The sequence below is a fragment of the Leucopleurus acutus genome (genome assembly GCF_964270905.1).
Source record: "Leucopleurus acutus genome assembly, chromosome: 4".
Taxonomy (NCBI): domain Eukaryota; kingdom Metazoa; phylum Chordata; class Mammalia; order Artiodactyla; family Delphinidae; genus Leucopleurus; species Leucopleurus acutus.
This window is the reverse complement of record NC_139146.1, coordinates 111,753,387-111,772,318: the sequence shown is the minus strand read 5'-3', so window position 1 is coordinate 111,772,318 and position 18,932 is coordinate 111,753,387. Positions and strand designations below refer to the sequence as shown.

General features: G+C 45.9%; 1 protein-coding gene across 3 annotated transcripts in view; it reads right to left on the bottom strand.

The window, feature by feature from the left end:
• Positions 1-3,992: 3,992 nt before the first annotated feature.
• SHROOM3 (shroom family member 3) overlaps positions 3,993-18,932 on the bottom strand; it is a 254,302-nt gene continuing 239,362 nt past the window's right edge. For all 3 annotated transcript variants that reach the window (XM_082837589.1, XM_082837590.1, XM_082837591.1), the window contains 2 exons: positions 9,343-9,615; positions 3,993-5,336 (listed from right to left, as the gene is read on the bottom strand). In XM_082837589.1, the coding sequence (XP_082693715.1) occupies positions 4,971-5,336; positions 9,343-9,615 (639 nt within the window). In that variant the 3' untranslated portion in view covers positions 3,993-4,970. The remainder of the gene's footprint in view (positions 5,337-9,342; positions 9,616-18,932) is intronic.

The window sequence follows — 18,932 nt, the reverse complement described above, 5'->3', positions numbered from 1 at the left end:
AGCAGGGATAACCTTCTCCCAGCTCTGTGGACTTGAAACGACACACCTTGAAGGATTCCTGCTTGCATCCGTGCCCCAAAGGCATTCTGCCAATACCCTCTTCCCTCAGGCCCCTAGCAGATAACCTGACTCAGAGGGTTTTCACTGAGCCGCCAGCACCTCTGCAGGCCTCCACTACCTGTGCACGTCTATGCTCTGGGTTGCCTCCTGCTTGCCCAGGGACTGCAGACCGGCTTCTGGCCTGGGCAAAGAACAAAATTCTCTGCTGTCAGTGGACTGAGTTCTCCAAAAAGCTCTGAACCCCAGCCTTTGTGAGGGCGGCCCTTTCCAAGTTTATCTTTTCTTGGGTACTCTTCCTTAGCTCAAGGGTATCAAACAGAATTTCCTCATATTCTATAGATACTTGTTTATCAGAATACAATAATTTCTCATACTAAACTTCCACTGTGTAAAGCGATAGCAATACTGATGTCTTAGCAAGAAATGCAGCTGCTTTTCCACTTACAGAAGATTTGAGAGGAATTTATAGAATGAGGCAGGACTAAGGGAACCAGTTTCTTTCTCCACAACTTTTTTCCTGCCTAATTTTGATTTTAGGCTTTTAAAATCAGTTGGTGGCTCCTTTCACTTCTCAAAGGAAAGGAACACATTTTTGTTTCATTACCTAGACTGTCAGATCCAAGCCAAGAGAAATTCTAACCCATAGGTAGCACGAGACTAGTGATGAAGCCACAGAAATCTGAGTACGGTCCCCATTGCAAAGGTCAGTCATGATTTCAGGTGAGTACAGGTATCACGGCAGCACTTCAGATTACTGACATTGTTTGATAAGCTGATTCCTTTGGGGGAGAAATAATGGGTGCACTTAGCCTGAATAAGTACTTAGTTTGTTTAAATTTAAAACAGATCTAGGAGAGAGTGAGTGGGGGCTGGGGGGCAACCCATATCACAACCTTGGAGATGATTTAATCGTGGGGACAGTATTAACTCATAAAAATGTAGTTAATGAGAGTAAATGTGACAGGGCTTTGAATTTCTGGGATTATTATGATATACATTCATGCCAGTCTAACTGTGATCCTAACAATAAAAGCTGTACAAACGACAGGGCTAAGAGGCTCTTGGATGCTAAAGTACATCCGAATAAACTGGGGAACTTGTTAAGATGCAGATTCCCAGCCTACTTGTTTGTGTCCCAGCAACTGGCCTTTTTATAACAAGTACCCATTACTCTGATGCAGATGCTACCTTGACTGTACTTTGAGAAACCATGATTGAGTTAGTGTCTGAATGAGCTCCCTTAAGAAAAGTAAGGTTTCACTTAGAAATAAGAATAAACTAGAACACTGTTCATGTGTCCCTGATACCAAAATGGCCTTTATCATTTTATTCCATGCTTCGTCCCAGAGAGTTCAGGCAGCAGTGAATACCTTGGCCCCAATAATCTATTTCTGTGTAGAAAGGCCCCTTCACATTCACCTGGCCACGTCTTGCTAGAGATGGAGAAGTTATTTCTCGCTCATGTTCTTCCTTTTCCTCCCAGCAGTAAGGTGAATAAAACTCATTTTATTCTAAGAAAGGAAAAATAATTCCAACGTAACAGAATAAAGCCAGTAATATCATAGGAAATTAAATTAAAGAGAAAAATTTGGAATCATGTAAGAACAAAAAGCCAACATTTTTCAAGTTATCCAGAAAAAAAGCCCAATATTTTAATAAAAGATGCTTGAATAAAAAACAAACTTCACGGTAGAACTCATATGAGGAATGACTGTGATCTATCAAACTCAGAAGTGACTTTGGATCAGATATTAACAATGGAGTAATAGGAAAACTGGGATTTCCCAGGCTGGTTTCTGCTTTAATATCTTTTTTTTTTTTTTTTTGCCATGCCCTGCAGCATGTCGGATCTTAGTTCCCTGACCAGGGATCGAAGGCGTGCCCCCTGCAGTGGAAGCACCGAGTCTTAACCACCGGACCGCCAGGGAAGTCCCTGGTTTCTGCTTTATATGCCCCAAAGAACCTCAGTTAAGCCCTCACTCCTCATTTCAACAGACTCTTGGGAGCTGACCCAAGCTTGCTAATCTTCAAGTCTGAAAAACAGTTGATGGTTTTCATCATCATAAAACGATCCCCTGGAGCAAAGGAAAGAATATTTGGTTTCGACAGTGCCTCTGGGAGAAACTCGAGACGCGTTGACTGTGGACCCTCCCTGCATTCTCTGGGGTCGAGCAGCCCCCACAAGATGCAGAGCAGCATGAGAGAAGGCTGAGTCAGACAACATGTAGCAACAAGCCCAGGCACTTCTCCAGGGCCCAGGAAGTTGGAAGCCTCCCAGTTACGTCGTAGGACATTGTCCTTTCTTGGAACTTTGAAGGATTCTTGAGTGGCAGCAAGGCCATCCCACTCCCACCTGACTTCTCACAGGACATGGTATCTCCGAAAGGATCATATCCACAGGGACGATTACTGACTGAACGGACATTCCTGGCGATGTAATGCGTGTCCCGAAATCCTGACCAACAACTTGCTCATGGTTGCTATGCCGATAATTTTGGCTGAGAATGCTACTCGGAGGGAAAAGGTGGCTTCTACTACGGATGATTTTTTTAATAATTTTTTTTGATAGTAGGGAAAGAATGCAAAATAGGAAAGGGATCAAGAATAGGCTTATTATCTAGTTAAAGTTAACGATGAAAATTAGGTTAGTGATTTCTTCTCATCAGAGCACAGAGGTCAAAAGCCCTGTGATAAATGTCACATCCGCCTGAGAATCAGATTTCACAGTCCTGCTCGGTACCTCACTCATCTCACATAACAGAACATTTCAATGGAGCAAAAGAAGGGATAACTATCCTCAGAGCATCATAGCTTTCAGATGCTCGTGGTGCCTCGCAGCATCACCTGCTCTTCTCTGGGGGGTCACTTACTTTGACATGTATAAATTAGAAAAGTGATGAAAAAGACTGAATGTGTAAAACGTTCCCAGTCAAATCCTTAAGGATAATTTAGAAGAGTGTTGGGAATGGGGAGCCCCAGAATCCCCTGAGGAACTTCACTAAGAACTGCTGCAGACATTTGCTGGCCAGCTTCAACCTGCTCTGACCTCAGGGAAACCTCTCAGTATCAGCAAGACACACCGATTGGAGGTGATCTCAGGCTCCTGTGTTGGCCTAAGTCTGATGGAAAGTCAGTTGGAGGTACTGTTTTTCTTTACTTCAAAATGACCATGCAGTGTGGCTACTGAATGCTGTCCCTGGTTCTGCCGATTCCCTGGGAGATGGAACCTCTAGATATAAGAGATAAGTTTTTGAAAACATTCCTGGGAAACCAAGGTGCCGTCTTGTAATGCGGTCTGACGGTGTAAAACCTCCGGAGAGTGAAGCAATGGCTTTTGCTGAAGGCTCAGGAGAAATCTGTGGGTGGCCTAGTGATTCTAAGTTCATCAAAATACATCTGTATTGGGGGTCAAAACTACGTTTTTGAAGTTCTTAACCAGAAAATTTTCATTAATTAAAATGTACTAAGAAAAACGAGCATTTGATACCCTCCTAAGAATTCTACTCTCCCAGTTCTCTAGGACTGGCTGCTATAGTACTTGTAGCCCAAATCAGCACAGTTGGCCACCCGCCCCCCCCCCCCCCCCCCCCCCGCCCCGAGGATTCAACACATGTAAAAACAACAACAGAAGTAAAGCACAGCCTGGGATTCACCACCTGCTTAAAGTATTGGGTTGTTGCCATCTCCGGCAGCTGACAACATAGCCTGGTCGCTGGCCCATCATCTCCTTCCATCTTCCAGTCTCTATATTTTAATGAACTTACATCTTGGGCTCTCGAGTACCCTCTCAGATGTTATTATTGAAGCAGAATAGTGCAAAATCAGTCTTCAGAGGTTAAGGAGGGAGTTTTCAGTGAAAATGTAGTTGATAAATTTGACATTTTAGGAAAAGAAACTTTTTTGAAAAGCATCATTAGAACAGCCTGCTAAAATATCTCACCAAAGAAAGAAGTTGTATTTAGCTCAAATCTCGTATAGGAGGACAGCATGAATTCAGTTTTGAATTGACTTGGGTTCCGGCCTCCTTATCAACAGGTTGGAGAGCTGTCCTTGTTAGTAAAATTTAGCTTTCTCTCCACCCCAGTGATAATGATAGGAAGCACTAGGAAAGGACACGATCGCCATGCTGCATAAAGCCTTCTTCCTGGGAAGGCGTGTGTGCTCCCGACTGCTGCGGGAGCACAGTGATGAAGACTGGCAGCAGTGGCAGCCGGGGCTCCCCCATACTCAGCTTAAGACAAGCACTGAAGGTCTACTCACTGTTGAGAGTTTAAGAAAAAAGTCTCCACACTCAATGTGACTGTCTTTGGAATTCTTCGTTTCATTAAGGTTCTCACAAAATACAAAGCTCAAATGTAACCGTCTACGTCCACCACAAAACAGAATCAAGTAAGTGGTTAGCACACAAACAATGATCTTTTTCATTTTTAAAAATATAAATAACAACGTTCAAGGTTTGACAGTTTTCTCCTGTGTGTGTTTCTCTTTAAGGCTTTATGTTGCAGACCCTTAAGTACGTGTACCTGTCGTCAGGATACACTGCCCACAAGCAGGGAAGGCCACTGTGGGTACATTCGTGAGGGTGACACGCACTTATCCATGTTGCCTCAAGCCTGTGGAAAACTAAACAGACACCCTCCGATCAGTTCGCACAGTTTCATTAATTTTCTTCCTACCATGAAGTGACAACAGAAAGGGGTAAGTTCCCAGCAGCATTCAAGCTCTCAGAAGATCAATCATGAAGGGCGAGAAGGAAAAGACAGGCTTTTTCCTGGGTGGAATTTTTTCCTTTTATCCAGAAAAACCCCCATAACCCATAAAGTTTAAGGGCTGGCTTGTATTGAAACGTTTTTCAGATTAAATAGTGTTGAGAGAAGGGGTAGGCTTTTCGTTGGGTCCTGGAGAAGAGGTTAAAGTGGAGAGGTTACTGTTGGAAAAATACTGACAGTCCACCCTCCCACGGCAGTCACGTCACCGGCGAGGCCTGGGGGCAGAGCCAGGGCCCCTGCCTTGGGCACGAAATCCGAGGGAAGGCTCTCCAGCAGACACTTGACCTGCTCCTGGCCCAGCTTGATCTTGTCGTCCAGCTCCCGCTGCTCGATGAGGAGTGTCGACTTCATTTTCACAAAATGCTGGTAATCCTGGAGTTGCTCCTTGGAAAGGTAATGGGCCAGGATGTCCAGCACCACGCGCTGCCTCCGGTCCACATTCTCCTTGAGCTCCCGGGCGTCCTCGTGCTGCGCAGCCAGGACCTTCCTCTTCTCATTGAGAGAGCTCTGCCAGGGCGAAACAAGCAGATCAGCAAAGGGCCAGCAGAACGGGGAAAAGAACCGAACTGCCCGCAGAGAGACCTTTTTCAGGACGGTGCAGTGTCTAAGTTTCTGTTTTGATTGTCGATCTAAAGTAAGGAGGCTCAGTCGTTTGAAAGTCAGTTCATTACCCTTATGTTGCAGATATATGGTTCTCTAACTTATAAAGTCACGTGGCGGCTTTAATTTGAGAGATTATGTTAAAATTGGCTGGGATACTGGCTTTACTTTAAGGCTTCTAGACTTAGAAGAACAATCAGGATTCCATTTATATGAGGTCCTTAGAATAGTCTACAGTCATAGAGACACGAAGCAGAATGTGGTTGCTAGGCTCTGGGGGAGGGGAGAAAGGAGGGGGAGTTGCTGTTTCAGTGGGTATAGAGTTTCAGTTTCGCAAGATGAGAAAGTGCTGGAGATCTGTTATACAACAATGTTAATATAGTTAATACTACTGAACTGTACAGCTGAAAATGGTTACGATGGCAAATCTTATATGTAGTTTACCACAGTTAAACAACTGAAGGGAAAAAAAAGCCAGTCGTCAAGGTACCTTGAGTGTTTCCAAGTATTTCCATTTTACAGTGGTTCTCCAAGTGGGTACCAGCAGCATCTCCCGGGGATTTGCTAGAAATGCAAAATTTCAGGCCCCCTTCCACCTACTGAATCAAAAGTTCTGGAGGTGTGGGGCTTAGGGGTCTGTGGTTGAAGGAGCCTTTCGGGCGAGTCTTTGCAGTTAAAGTTTGAGAACCTCTGCCCCAATCCATAATCAACAATGGGAACATCATATTTACCATCTCCGAAAAAATCAGTTTCCATTTTTCCGGCCTCTGAATCTAACATGAGAGAAATTCTGTTTGGCAATGATGGCAATTTCATATTCTGAGAGTTTCTCATACAGACCCAATGGGAAGACAGCGTATTATCTTCAGACCTTATAGAAGTCTGTAATGTGGCCTTTTACTCAACACACTGACATATCATGTCATTAAAATTTTTAAAAATTTTACATTTAACCAGACTCTTCAGGCTAAAGTGAATGAGAAACTTTAAAGTGGAAATTAATCAAGAAATAATATTTAAATATATATCTCAACACAGATTAGCTTAGGTAGGGTTATGAAAGGCTCATGTGTCTCTGCCCTAAACTCCCCTTGAACTGGCCTGTCAGATCTTACCTAATAACGCCTAGAGGAAAAGTGCAAAGTTAATAGGTTAATCTTACAAATATCTCCATTTTCATAGGCTTCCTTCTCCTAATCAGAAGAACACACCTAAAAAAGAAACCCTTAGGGACTGAATTTGCAATGAAGACATGTTTCAAAATACTGTAGGGAAGTAAGTTAAAAAGTGAGAACCTCTTCCTCACCTTTAAAAAATTATGAAATATTTTAAACATCAGTTTGTATAGAGAACGGTATAAGATCTGTGTGCCCATCATCAACAGTGCCAAATCTTAGCTTGAACATGTTTCATATTTGCTTCAGTTTAAAAACAAAATATTCAGTTGAAGCGTTATATACAGTTCTCCCGATGCCCCTCCTCCCCTCATTGGTAACTGTAATCCTGAATCTGGCATTTACTGAACCATTTATTCTTCCTTTCCTTATTCCTATTTACACTTTTATTTAACAAAGACTAATAATCATAAAAACGAATACAGATGTATCTTGCAGGTGAGCAAGCACTTACATGTACCTGGGAGTGTGTGCGTGCATTTAAGTGCTGAGCGCTTCCAGAACTGAATTCAACCTATCTTCCCGGAAGAACTGCTCCAGTATTGCTTATCTCAGATACCTGTGGCATCCACCCAAGCGACCGAACAGGAGACTTGGAATTACCTTCCGTTCTATCCTTCCCCTCATCTAACACGCCCTGCTAATTCAAACTCATCCTCTAAGTCACTCCCTATTCTCTATCTCCATGACAATGGCCCAAATTAACAGCCTAAACCCATCTTGCTAGACCATTACAATAAGCCTCCCAACTGTATCATCATTCTCACCCCTCCCCAGGCTGATTGTGTCATGAAATTAGTTCATGGCTCTCCAGGCCTACAGGCTGAAGTCTAAAGTACGACCCTTAGGTCTTTGTGATTATTTTCTGCACTGGATACTGTTTACCCCTTCAGATCCACCCTCCTCTGCCCTGCTCTATGTCTAGGGAAGCTGCACCCTGCTGGCTGCTGGTTTTGGCCAGTGGCAGTCATGGGCAGGAGGCTGGAAGCTGGGAGGGAGAAGAAATTGAGGCCTTTATCCCTGGCTCCCTCCTTGCCAGGGGGTGGGGGCTACAACTTTTCACCCAGGCCTCAGTGCCGCAGGTCAGCTACAGCTAGAGCTCTGATAAGGGCCCCTTCCTCGTGCTGCTCCAGGTCCAGAGGTAGTGATGGCTTCCCCACTGATGCTAGCCCTGGGGGGACAGTGGCTTCATTATCCCTTGTTGGTCTCCCTTAAAAACAAGTGAATCAAGGAAGCACTCTGCTCTAGACATGCCAACCACATGTAAGCCAATTCTTAAACACGCCATGGTCTGTCTGGACTTTGTCCATGACATTCCTCCTAAATGGTAAAGCCCTTTCCCTCTCAGCCCACCTGGAATTAAGAAAGTCCCCTAGACTCCATTCAAGCGGCACTTGTGTGAAGTCCTTCCTGACCACACCACGCCGCATGAGAGGTGCTCTCGCGGCTCTGAGTTTATCGCTGTGCTGCAGCATAAATACAATTGCCGCTTCTACACTGGTTACGTTGGTTTTCCTCACTAACTGCTGAGTTCCTTGAAGGCGGGCCTGTTTTTAGGCAGCGTTCAGCCCTAGCACGCGGGGCACCTGGCATCTGACAGGTTCTTGTTAGCTGCTTTCTGGATGAAAGGAAGGTGGAAAGGACAATATTTTTGAGGCAAACACAGTCAGACAGTTTGTAGGTGAGGAAGTGAAGGCCCAGAACATTTACACGAGGAGGGCACTCGCCGGGAGAGGGGCTGCAGGAAGTTCCTGGATGCTGAGTCACATTCCTAAATGCTCACCGCCTAGACTTCCTTCAGTCCTTTAAAAATCTATTTGACAAGAGACATCTTTCCTTTGAATGCAGTACATTCGGAGAAATAATTGGGAAATCCCTGACAGCACTGACAGAGAGAGCTGTAGCTAGAAGGAGCCAGAAAGCCAAGGAACCACTTGACGGCTGCAGCGCTCATCACCTCGGCATATATATGAAAAATAGCTACGTTGATCACCTGACCTCCCTTGGTAAGTTTGTTCCACGAGGGTGGGGATCTGACTGCTTTGTTCACAGAGTACCCTAAGCGCCTAGATCGGAAAGTGGCATGTACCGGATACTCAGTAAATATTTGCTGCACAGAGGAGCACATGAAGAATGCTCTGCAGCTCTGGAATTAAGTTCAGTGAGGTGAGTAACGCTTGGGGGCTGCAGCAGGACCCCTCCTGTCCTGGCGCTGTTGCCTACTGGCCTGTTGTGAGGATTCTATGAGACTGCACCTACAGTGTGTCTAAGCCCACAGCGTCTGACCCAGAGGGAGGACTTAGATTCTATCTGGGATCGCCACCGCTGTCACTAGGGCTGCCATGGACACAGCGGGTGCATCTTCACCAAGTGCCCGTGGCCCCTCGCCTGCAGGTTCCCGGGAGCCCTGTCCTCATCCCGAACAGTTGTGTCGTCCCGCTCCCTTTTTTTAATGTCAACCCCCATCATGCTTTTACCTTTCCTTTTTCTGGGATAAAAAGGAAGGAAAGAAACGCTGGCACCCACATTTTTACCTTTCCTAAGTATCCCTGAGGCTGAGGGGTCAGCATGACATCTTGGCGTGCAAGATCCTTCTCCTCTGTTCCCTGTACGTTGGGGTCTCTCCCTGCCCCGGAGAGATGGTGACCGTGTCTAGAAAGGCTCCTGTCTAATTATGCTTCTCTGGGTACATGGGCTCGGGCAGGTAAAGTGTTGAGCGGAATTGTTAGGCGGCTTACCCTTTCCTCGTTACTGGCGTCTTCACCAAGGCCGCTGAGGACGTTCTCCACGCGGGCCAGGCGTCCCGAGAGGGAGAGCAGCAGGTTCACCACCTTGTCCAAGTCCCCGATGAACATCTTGTACTTGTCGATCTCATTGGGCTTGCAGAGCTCACTGATCCAGGCCTCTACCTCTTCCCCCAGGGCGTTATTGAGCTTGATGTCCATCAGCAGGCTCCCCTTGGCTTCCTGGAGGGTCTCAAGCTTGTGGGTGAGGCTTCCAATCAACTCCGCCTGGAACGAGAGAGGAGACGCACAGCAAAACTTAGCCAGCTGACTGGTAAGTGAGGGCAGGATCCACTTCTCCCAGCTGCATCCTTCCTGTCTCGTCTTCGAGGCTCAGCTGGAGGCCCCCCTCCACTCTGCGTGGACCGCCCCCAACATAAGGCCACAGTCTTCCTTCCTTTCCCTGAATGTCTACAACTGCCTTCTTTGAACCTGTTCAGTCCTCACAGGCCAATGTGTGGTTACACATTGCCTCGGAATGTTTCCCAGTTGTGTCGTGCTGTGTACAGCGCGCTCTTCCCAACTGGTTTGTTAACTACTCACTTTTAAAAGTCTTTTCAATACGTGTTCTCATTTGATGCTCACAACAATACCGTAGGCAGGCAGGGTAAATATTCTTGTTTAACAAGTGGAGCAGACAAGAGTCAAAGGAATTAGGGAATTGCCTAAGATCACAGAGCTGAGTATTAGTCACAGATACCATTCGTGGAGGAAATACCATGAGCCGAACACTGCGAGGAAGTCCATGGATTACCTCACCTGGTCTTCCCAGCTGTCTCGTAGTAGATACTACTTTAGCTGCACAGTGCGCTGGCCGAGGAAACTTCGACTTAGGGAGGTGAAGTGAGGCTAAGACACCTACGCTGGTGGGTGGGGCTGCCGTGAACTCAGGCAGCCTGACTTCGGGGCCACCCTTGTACAACCGTTGTAAATATTCATGAGACCTTTATTCAGAATTCAGTCCCTTGTTCTGTCCTGCACCCACGGTCTCCAGTGAGCAGGGCTATGTAATCTGCCACCTTACTTACAAACCTCCATACTGTGAAACAGGATTACACAAATACCCAGTGTGCTTAACTGAAGGAACGAAGCAGAGGTCTTAATGGCTTCAACTCTGACTTCATTTGTATGAAGCATCTACTCTTACTTTGTTGCAAGAGAAATTAGACTCCATGGCTCTTTAGTCATTCTTCTCTTCGCCTGAGGTACCCATATGGAAAAAGAACATCATCCTTTTTTGGTTAAAAGCTACTTCTTTACCACTAACAAGGTTCCAGCTCAAAATTTATATGTATGTGTGTGTGTGTGTGTGTGTGTGTGTGTGTGTGTGTACATAAACCCGAGCTGTGTGAATTCAGTTGGAAGAAAACAGGGTCACAATTTCTACATTAGAGTAAATCTTCATTTTAAAGGAAGGAAGAAAAAAAGGGAAAAAGAAATATTTTTGAATAACCAAACTGAAGGGTACTGACAGCTTTGCGTACTGTTTCTTCAACATGTGCACCAGAGAATACAATAATCACAATGATAAGGAAAATATTTATTTCTCCACCATCTGCCCCCACCTTGGAGCTGGACTACCAGAGGTACTTCAACTAAGCAAGGTTCCCAATGTCCTTGAAATGTTCAAGTTCTGGCTTTAATGGTGACATCTTACTGTCTTCTCAACTCGCCTAATCCCAGAGACTGAAGGGGGCTTAAAACATTCCCATCTGCTGCACCGACTCATTATGGGTTATAATCTTTGGCTTTCTACAAGCAGTTAAGACAAAGTGGATAAAAAAGACAATTTTAATAGTGGAAAAAAAATGTACAGTATATATTATTCCTTAACTGAAGAGTCTGAGCTCAGAAAAATGCAGGTGGGAGAGACTATTGTTTAATTTTCCTTATATTCCCCTGGAAAACTCATCATTTTCTAAACAGCAATTCTGGCTGGCAGCTATGGTATTTGCCTGCAAAATAACCTGCTAGATACCTCCAGGAAAATGCCCAGCGGGGGTGATGATCTTGCACTGTGCTCTCTGTTCCTATGAAGAGAATGACAGGGATACTGGAATGGAGAGAAGGAGGGAAAATAAATAGTACTTGCTGTTACATCTCCCAATATCCCTGCTGGACAGGGTTCCACAAGTCAAATGTCACCATTCCTGTCTTTCAGATAGACGATGAGAGAGACTGACATCTACGTGAAGTCAGCCCAGGAGATTTTAAGCCCCGTAGCTTGCATTTCCTAAGCTTGCCACTCTGAATGTTACCAGAGGGTACTTTCTTATAGAAAACAGGTTATGCCAAATCCAAGAGCTAGTTAACTAAGCAACAACATTCGTATCACTTCAACCTCAGGAAAAGGCCTTCTGCTTATTCCAACGTTTTGAGATCCATTTCAGCCTCACATCTTGAGTAGTATACTTTCTACAAAAGGAATTAAAAAAACCGAAGAGTAGAAAGAAAAGAAAGCAACAGCTTCATGTTTTCCGCTATTCCTATAAACATGACTTCTTTTGAAACTAATATTGTGTCATTTCTGGAAGGAACTCCATTCTAAAAAATCCTCATTATGGCTCTCAGTAGCTGGCATTTTAAGAAATAGATGTGATGATTTTTAATTTGCAAATGACCTTAAACCAGTAAAGGTAAGTCTGTCCTCACATGGGGTGAGTGGTGAAGAGGGGGGAGAACTCTTCCTCTGAGTTTCCACAGAACTTGGTGCACTAATTTTCTTAGGCTCCTTCAATCTAAGCAGGGTTCATAATATCCTTGAAATGTCCAAGTCCTGGCTTTAATTAAAGGTTATGGGTCAGCAGTGCTGGAAGGGCAGCCACCAAGCGAGCAGGGTTTGATGGGTAAGGACGGGTCGAAGAATTTGACACAGCTGAACAGCCATCAGGTTCAGAGTCTAGCCCATTCAGTCTTTCCTCTGGAGACCCTGTTGGGTTTTTTTGGTTTTTCGTTTTAATTTTATTGGAGTATAGTGGATTTACAGTGGTGTGTTAGTTTCAGGTATACGGCAAAGTATTTCAGTTATACATATATTCTTTTTTAGATTCTTTTCTCATATAGTTTTTATCACAGAATATTGAGTAGATTTCCCAGTGCTATGCCAGTAGGTCCTTGTTGCTTATCTATTTTATATATAGTACTGTGTATATGTTAATCCCAAGTTCCTGATTTATCCCTTCCCCCCACTTTTCCCCTTTGGTCACCATAAGTTTGTTTTCAATATCTGTCAGTCTGTTTCTGTTCCGTAAGTAAGTTCGTTTCATTTTTTAAAACTTAGATTCCACATATGAGTGATATCGTATGATATTTGTCTCTCTGTCTGACTTACTTCACTTAGTATGATAATCTCTAGGTCCATCTATGTTGCTGCAAATGGCATTATTTCGTTCCAGTCTATGTCTTTTGGTTGGAGCATCAAATCCATTTACATTTAAGGTAATTATCAACATGTATGTTCTTATTGCCATTCTGTTAATTGTTTTGGATTTGTTTTTGAAGATCTTTTTTCTTCCCTTCCTCTTTTGTTCTCTTGTGATTTGATATCTATCTTTAGTGTTGTGTTTGGATTGCTTTTCTTTTCTGTGTGTGTATCTACTGTAGATTTTTGGTTTGTGGTTCCCATGAGGTTTTGATATGGCAGTCTATATATGTGCAAGACTGCTTTAAGTTGCTGGTCTTTTAATTTGAAATGCATTTCCGATATCCTGCATTTGTACTCTCCTCACGATTGCTGGTTTTGATATCATATTTGTGTGTGGATGATTTCCTACCTTTATGTTTGCCTTTACATACCGTGAGCTTTCCCATTCATAATTTTCTTGATTCTAGTTGTGGCCTTTTCTTTACTGCCTAGAGAAGTTCCTTTAGCATTTGTTGTAGAGCTGGTTTGGTGGTGCTGAATTCTCTTAGCTTTTGCTTGTCTGTAAAGCTTTTGATTTCTCCATCGAAGCTGAATGAGAGCCTTGCTGGGTAGAGTATTTTGGGTTGTAGGTTCTTCCCTTTCATCACTTTAAATATATCATGCCACTCCCTTCTGGCCTGCAGTTTCTGCTGAAAGATCAGCAGATAATGTTATGGGGATTCCCCTGTATGTTATTTGTTGCTTTTAGTATTTTTTCCTTTGTCTTTTTTTGTCAGTTTGATTAATATGTGTCTGAGCACGTTCTTCTTTGCATTTATCTTCTATGGGACTCTCTGCTCTTCCTGGATTTGAGTGCTTCCTTTCTCATGTCAGGGAAGTTTTCAGCTATCATCTCTTCAAATATTTTCTCAGGCCCTTTCTCCCTTCTCCTTCTGGGACCCAAATAATGCAAATGTTGGTTTGTTTAATGTTGTCCCAGACGTCTCTGAGGCTGTCCTCATTTCTTTTCATTTTTTCTTTATTCTCTTCAGCCGCAGTGATTTCCACCATTCTGTTTTTCAGCACACTTATTCATTCTTCTGCCTCAATTATTCTGCTATTGATTCCATTTGGTGTATTCTTCATTCCAGTTATTGTATTGTTCGTCTGTTTCTTTGTTCTTTGAATCTTCTAGCTCTTTGTTAAACATCTCTTGTCTCATCTTGATCTGTGCCTCCACTCTTTTTCTGAAATTTTGAATCATCTTTGATATCATTACTCTAAATTCTTTTTCAGGTAGGTTGCCTATCTCCACTTCATTTAGTTGTTCCTGTGGGTTTTTTTTAATCTTGTTCCCTTGTCTGGAACATATTTCTCTGCCATCTCATTTTGTCTAGTTTTCTGTTATTTGTGGTCTCCTTCCCACTGGCTGCAGGATCATAACTCCTCTTGCTTCTGGTGTCTGCCGTCTGGTGGGTGAGGTTGGTCCTGGGGCTTGTGCAGGCTTCCTGGTGGGAGGGACTGGTGCCTGCCCACTGGTGGGGGGAGCTGGGTCTTGTTCCCCTGGCGGTCAGGGCCATGTCAAGGGGTGTTTAGAGGTGGCTGTGAGCTCACTACACATTTAGGCAGCCTATCTGCTGGTGGATGGGGCTGTGTTCCTTTCCTGCTGCTTGTTTGGCCTGAGGTGTTCCAGCACTGGAGGCTGTAGACTGTTGGGTAGCACCAGGTCTTGATGCCAAAATGGCGACCTCCCAGAGAGCTCAGGCCGATCATTATTCGCTTGGACCTCTGCCACCAGTGTCCTTGCTGCCCGCAGTGAGCCACAGCTGACCCCTGCCGCCCAGGAGGCCCTCTAAGATTCGTAGGTAGATCCAGCCCAGGCTCCTGTGGAGTTTCTGCTCTGTTTTGTGTCCCAGTGTACGTGAAACCTTATGTGCACCCTCCAAGTGTGGAGTCTCTGTTTCCCCCAGGCTTGTGGAGCTCCTGCACACGAGCCCTGCTGGCCTTCAAAGCCAAATGCTCTGGGGTCCCCCTCCCGATACCAGGCCCTCAGGCCGGGGAGCCTGACGTGGGGCTCAGGACTCTCACTCTTACGGGAGAACCTCTGCGATATAATTACTTTCCAGTTTGTGGGTCCCCCACACAGTGGGTATAGGATTTGATTATGTCGCGAAAGCGCCCCTCCTACCATGCTGTTGTGGCTTCTTCTTTGTCTTTGAACGTAAAGTATCTTTTTTTTGTAGGTGCCAGTCTTCTTCTCCGATGGTGGTTCAGCAGTTGGTTGTGATTCTGGTGTTTCCGTGAGAGGAGGTGAGCTCATCCTTCTGCTCTGCCATCTTTTTCAGACATGAGGAGCTGCTTTTAGTCTGGATGCTTGCTGTCTCTTTCCTCAGCATGCGCTGGCCGTTACCCCCTTGACACGAGGTGTGCAGGTACAGTGGTCCTTGTGCGCTCCCAGGACAGCGGGGTCAGCGCTTGGCACCTGCTCTATTTTGGTTTTCAAAGACATCAACAGTGGCAGAAGAACCAGAAGCCTGTCTGTACAGGAGCTGATGTGTACTCTGGGCTTCAGGGGACAAGGAAGGACAGAATAAGATGAAAATGCCTAGGGGTGATACAGGGAGGTTTCTGTGGGAAGGACCAATATACATTTCGCGGCATTCTGACTTCCGAAAGCTTGTTGGCTGGGCTGTAAATGTCATACATCACGGCTTGGCATATCTGCTAATACCAGTATTACTGAGCAGTCCCTCCTGGCTCAAAGCTTGTACGTTTGGATGGTATTTGAATTTTTCAAATTTACCAAGCCCTTAAAATATGGAGATTTGGATTTTAAAATGTAGCTAAGAGGGATTTGAGTAACTGAAGGCAGCAAGGGAAAGTTCGCTGTATTAAACAGCCATTTCTATGTCAGGCAGATCTCTTAAAAAAAAAACAAAACACGAAAAAACTACCAACTTACACCCACAGAATTCAATGGGGAGAGAGAAGAGGTGTTTCGATTTAAAAAAATAACTAACTTATTAGTCTCTCAGGAGCTAATTAATTTGCAAAATCATTGCCATGTATCCACTTCTTATCTGGCAGAAACTGTTAACTCACCCTACGTGAGCTGCTACTTATAAAGGTTCTCTCTGTAAACATGGCTTAACAGATCCTCCCTCGCACCCCACCATCTGCATGCAGAACTCTTGCTGGGTCCTGTCCCACCTCCTCCCTGCTCCAGCACCAGCTCAAACGAACACTGGACCAGGAGTCAGGAGACCCAGCTGACAGAAAACTCACCGTCAGGCCAGTCCCCTGACCTTTTGTGTCTGTTTTCTCATCCACTGCAAGGGCATCCTAATGCCTGCCTAAAACTAATAATAATGCTTAGTTACAGCGCTCTCTGTCTGTGCCAGGCACTATTTAGGGGTTTTCCTATTCACTTACTGCTCACAACAACCCGATGAGACGGGTACCGTTATTATCCCCCTTTTGCGGATGAGGAAAGGGAAGCGGATGGAGGGTTCTGTCACTTGCCCAAGCCCAGGCAGCTAGAAAGCGGCAGCACCGGGCTTTAAATCCAGGTCCTCCGGCTGCAGGTTCAGGCTTCTGATCGCTACATTGAAACGGCCCAGAGGAGTGTTGTGAGGCTCAGCTAAGATAAAGCGTGTGCGAGCACTCTGGAAACTATAACAGTATTATACACATCCAAGTTGTTATTAAGATGAGGCAACACCTGGAAGAACACACACCAGTCATTTGGGTAGATGCCCCTAGGGGAACATACCCAACCCGCCCCCCCCCCCCCAAACACTGCTGTGTCTTCTGCTGGGAGGACTTGTGCTCACAGGGTTGCCAATAACATCACTACACACACAGCTGGCCTCGACTGATGGCCTGTCTTGATCTCAACAGAGTAATTCGGGACCCTTAGCCGCGTGGCTAGGGTTTGGGGCCAGAGTGGAGTTCAGGCTCCAGCTGGTAAAAACTGGGACTAGATAAAGACATTGAGTGTGAGGACCCAGGCAGCAGCATGGGACTGTTTCTTTAGCTGCATTTCACCCCCTAGAGAAGTCAGGGGCAGTTTCTGTCCTGAGAAAACCTGCATCCCACGTTGTGGACCTATCAAAGCAGAAAGGTTGCGGGGGCCTGACTGCCACTTCAGATATTCTCTAGCACGTTCTCTGTCAGGAGTGGTTCTCATTTCCTCTCGGGAAGGCTTGTGACCAGAGAGTTGTTCAGTCTCTTGGTTCTGGGTGACAGGATCTCTGACATACAAGAAACGTTATTAAATTTCTTTAAATTCGACAAAACATCCTCCTCCCTCCCCGAATGACCTCCTTGTTTTTCCTATGTCTGGTACCACAGTCACCGAGGCCAGGAACTCGGGAGCCAGCCCTCCTCCTTCCTCTCTCCCATGCTCCGTGTCCAATCTGCTACCGGATTCTGTCTCTTTCGCTTCCTTTAAAAAAAAACCTAAATCCATCTGTTTCTCACTGCTCCTACCGCAGCTCCCTTAGGCCCGTCTCGTCGCTTCCCGGCCCAGGCGGCTGTACCTCCCTCCCCACTACCCTCTCTTCCTCCCGTCTCTCGCTGCACGCACAGCTTCCCTAAATGTAAATCCGCCGCCATCTCCCTCCCCGCTGGTAACCCCCGGGAGAGGGACTGATGGTGGCCAGATGGCGGGAGCCCACGCCAGCCTCTCTCCCCTCCCTCCTACAGCGAACACCCCTGGACCCTGAAGAGGGCTCTGCAAGGTTAGCTGTGGCCGTGGGCCGGGGAGGGGAGCCGCGCCTGAAGTACGACCCAGAACAGGGGTGAGTTTCCTGCTTCTCCCCCTTTTATGTTCTGGTTCTGCCCCGGAAATAGCCTCAATGCTGAACTGCACAGAGGGTGTGGCAGCAAAAATGCTGCTTTCTGTGAGATAAAGCAGGTGCGGGAATCCTGTTTCTTCCTCTTCCCTCTCTCCTTCCCCCCCCCCTTTCCCAGCCCTGCCCCCCAAAGTGACTCTCCTTGCAGAGTGCACGGTGCAGTGGTGGCACAGGCACTGAACACCCCAAGAGAACACCCTTCTTTCTGTCCAGAGGAACGGGGACAACGACCCCATGGACCGAAGAGCGTGAGGGGAATCCGCACTATTTTTCTCTACTGAGGATAGTCCCAGCTATGCAGAATGGCACAGCCGTGCAGGCTGCCGTGACACCACAAGAACTTGTCCTATTTCTAGCCCGAGGCCCAGGTAAAGGGGCCGCTGGGAGCTGGGAGTGGGGTGGGGGGTGGGGTCAGGTGGAATACTGGACAGGAGAGAGCAGGAAAAGGAGACCCCCTAATTCGGTGTCTGAACTGCCTTAGGTCCGGGCTCACCCTCAAGCTGCACGTGTGTGGGACAGACCCAGAGGAGCACGGCAACGGCTTTGAGAACTGAACTGTGACAGAACAACTCACCCAAGTCCCAGGCTCAGCCCTGAAAGGTGCCTGTGTAGGACAGTCACATAGAAGGCAGCAGAGGCTCTGAAAACTGAATTGACACTGGAACCAACAGCCAGAGGTGGGACAGAACTTGTAGCCTGAACCTAACTAGGCTGCCTGCTAAAACAAAACAAAAAATCAACCTTCTTCAGAGGATTTTCACAGAACCCAAAAGACTTATACCATAACACTCAAAATGTTCAGGTACAATATTACCCAGCATGAAGAGAACCAGTAAAATGTGAACAGCTCTCAGGGGAAGACAACCAACAGGTGCTAACCCTGAGATAACCCAAACGGGACGATAAAAGCCTTTAAAATAGCTTTTGTAGCTATGCTCCATGGTGGAAGTAAACACTCTTGAAATGAACAGACAGACACTACAAAAAAATGAATGGACATTTTAGAACTGGAAACTATAATATCTGAAAATTTAAAAAAAATCACTGGCAGAATAGAGGCAGGAAAGTCAGTGAAACTGAAGATAGATCAATAGAAATTATCCAATCTGAATGAACTGACAGAAAACATTAAAACACATGAACAGGCCTTCCCTGGTGGCGCAGTGGTTAAGAATCCACCTGCCAATGCAGGGGACACGGGCTCGAGCCCTGGTCCAGGAAGATCCCACATGCTGCAGAGCAACTAAGCCCGTGCGCCACAACTACTGAGCCCGAGCACCCTAGAGCCCACATGCCACAACTACTGAAGACTGCGCACTCTAGGGCCTGCGAGCCACAACTACTGA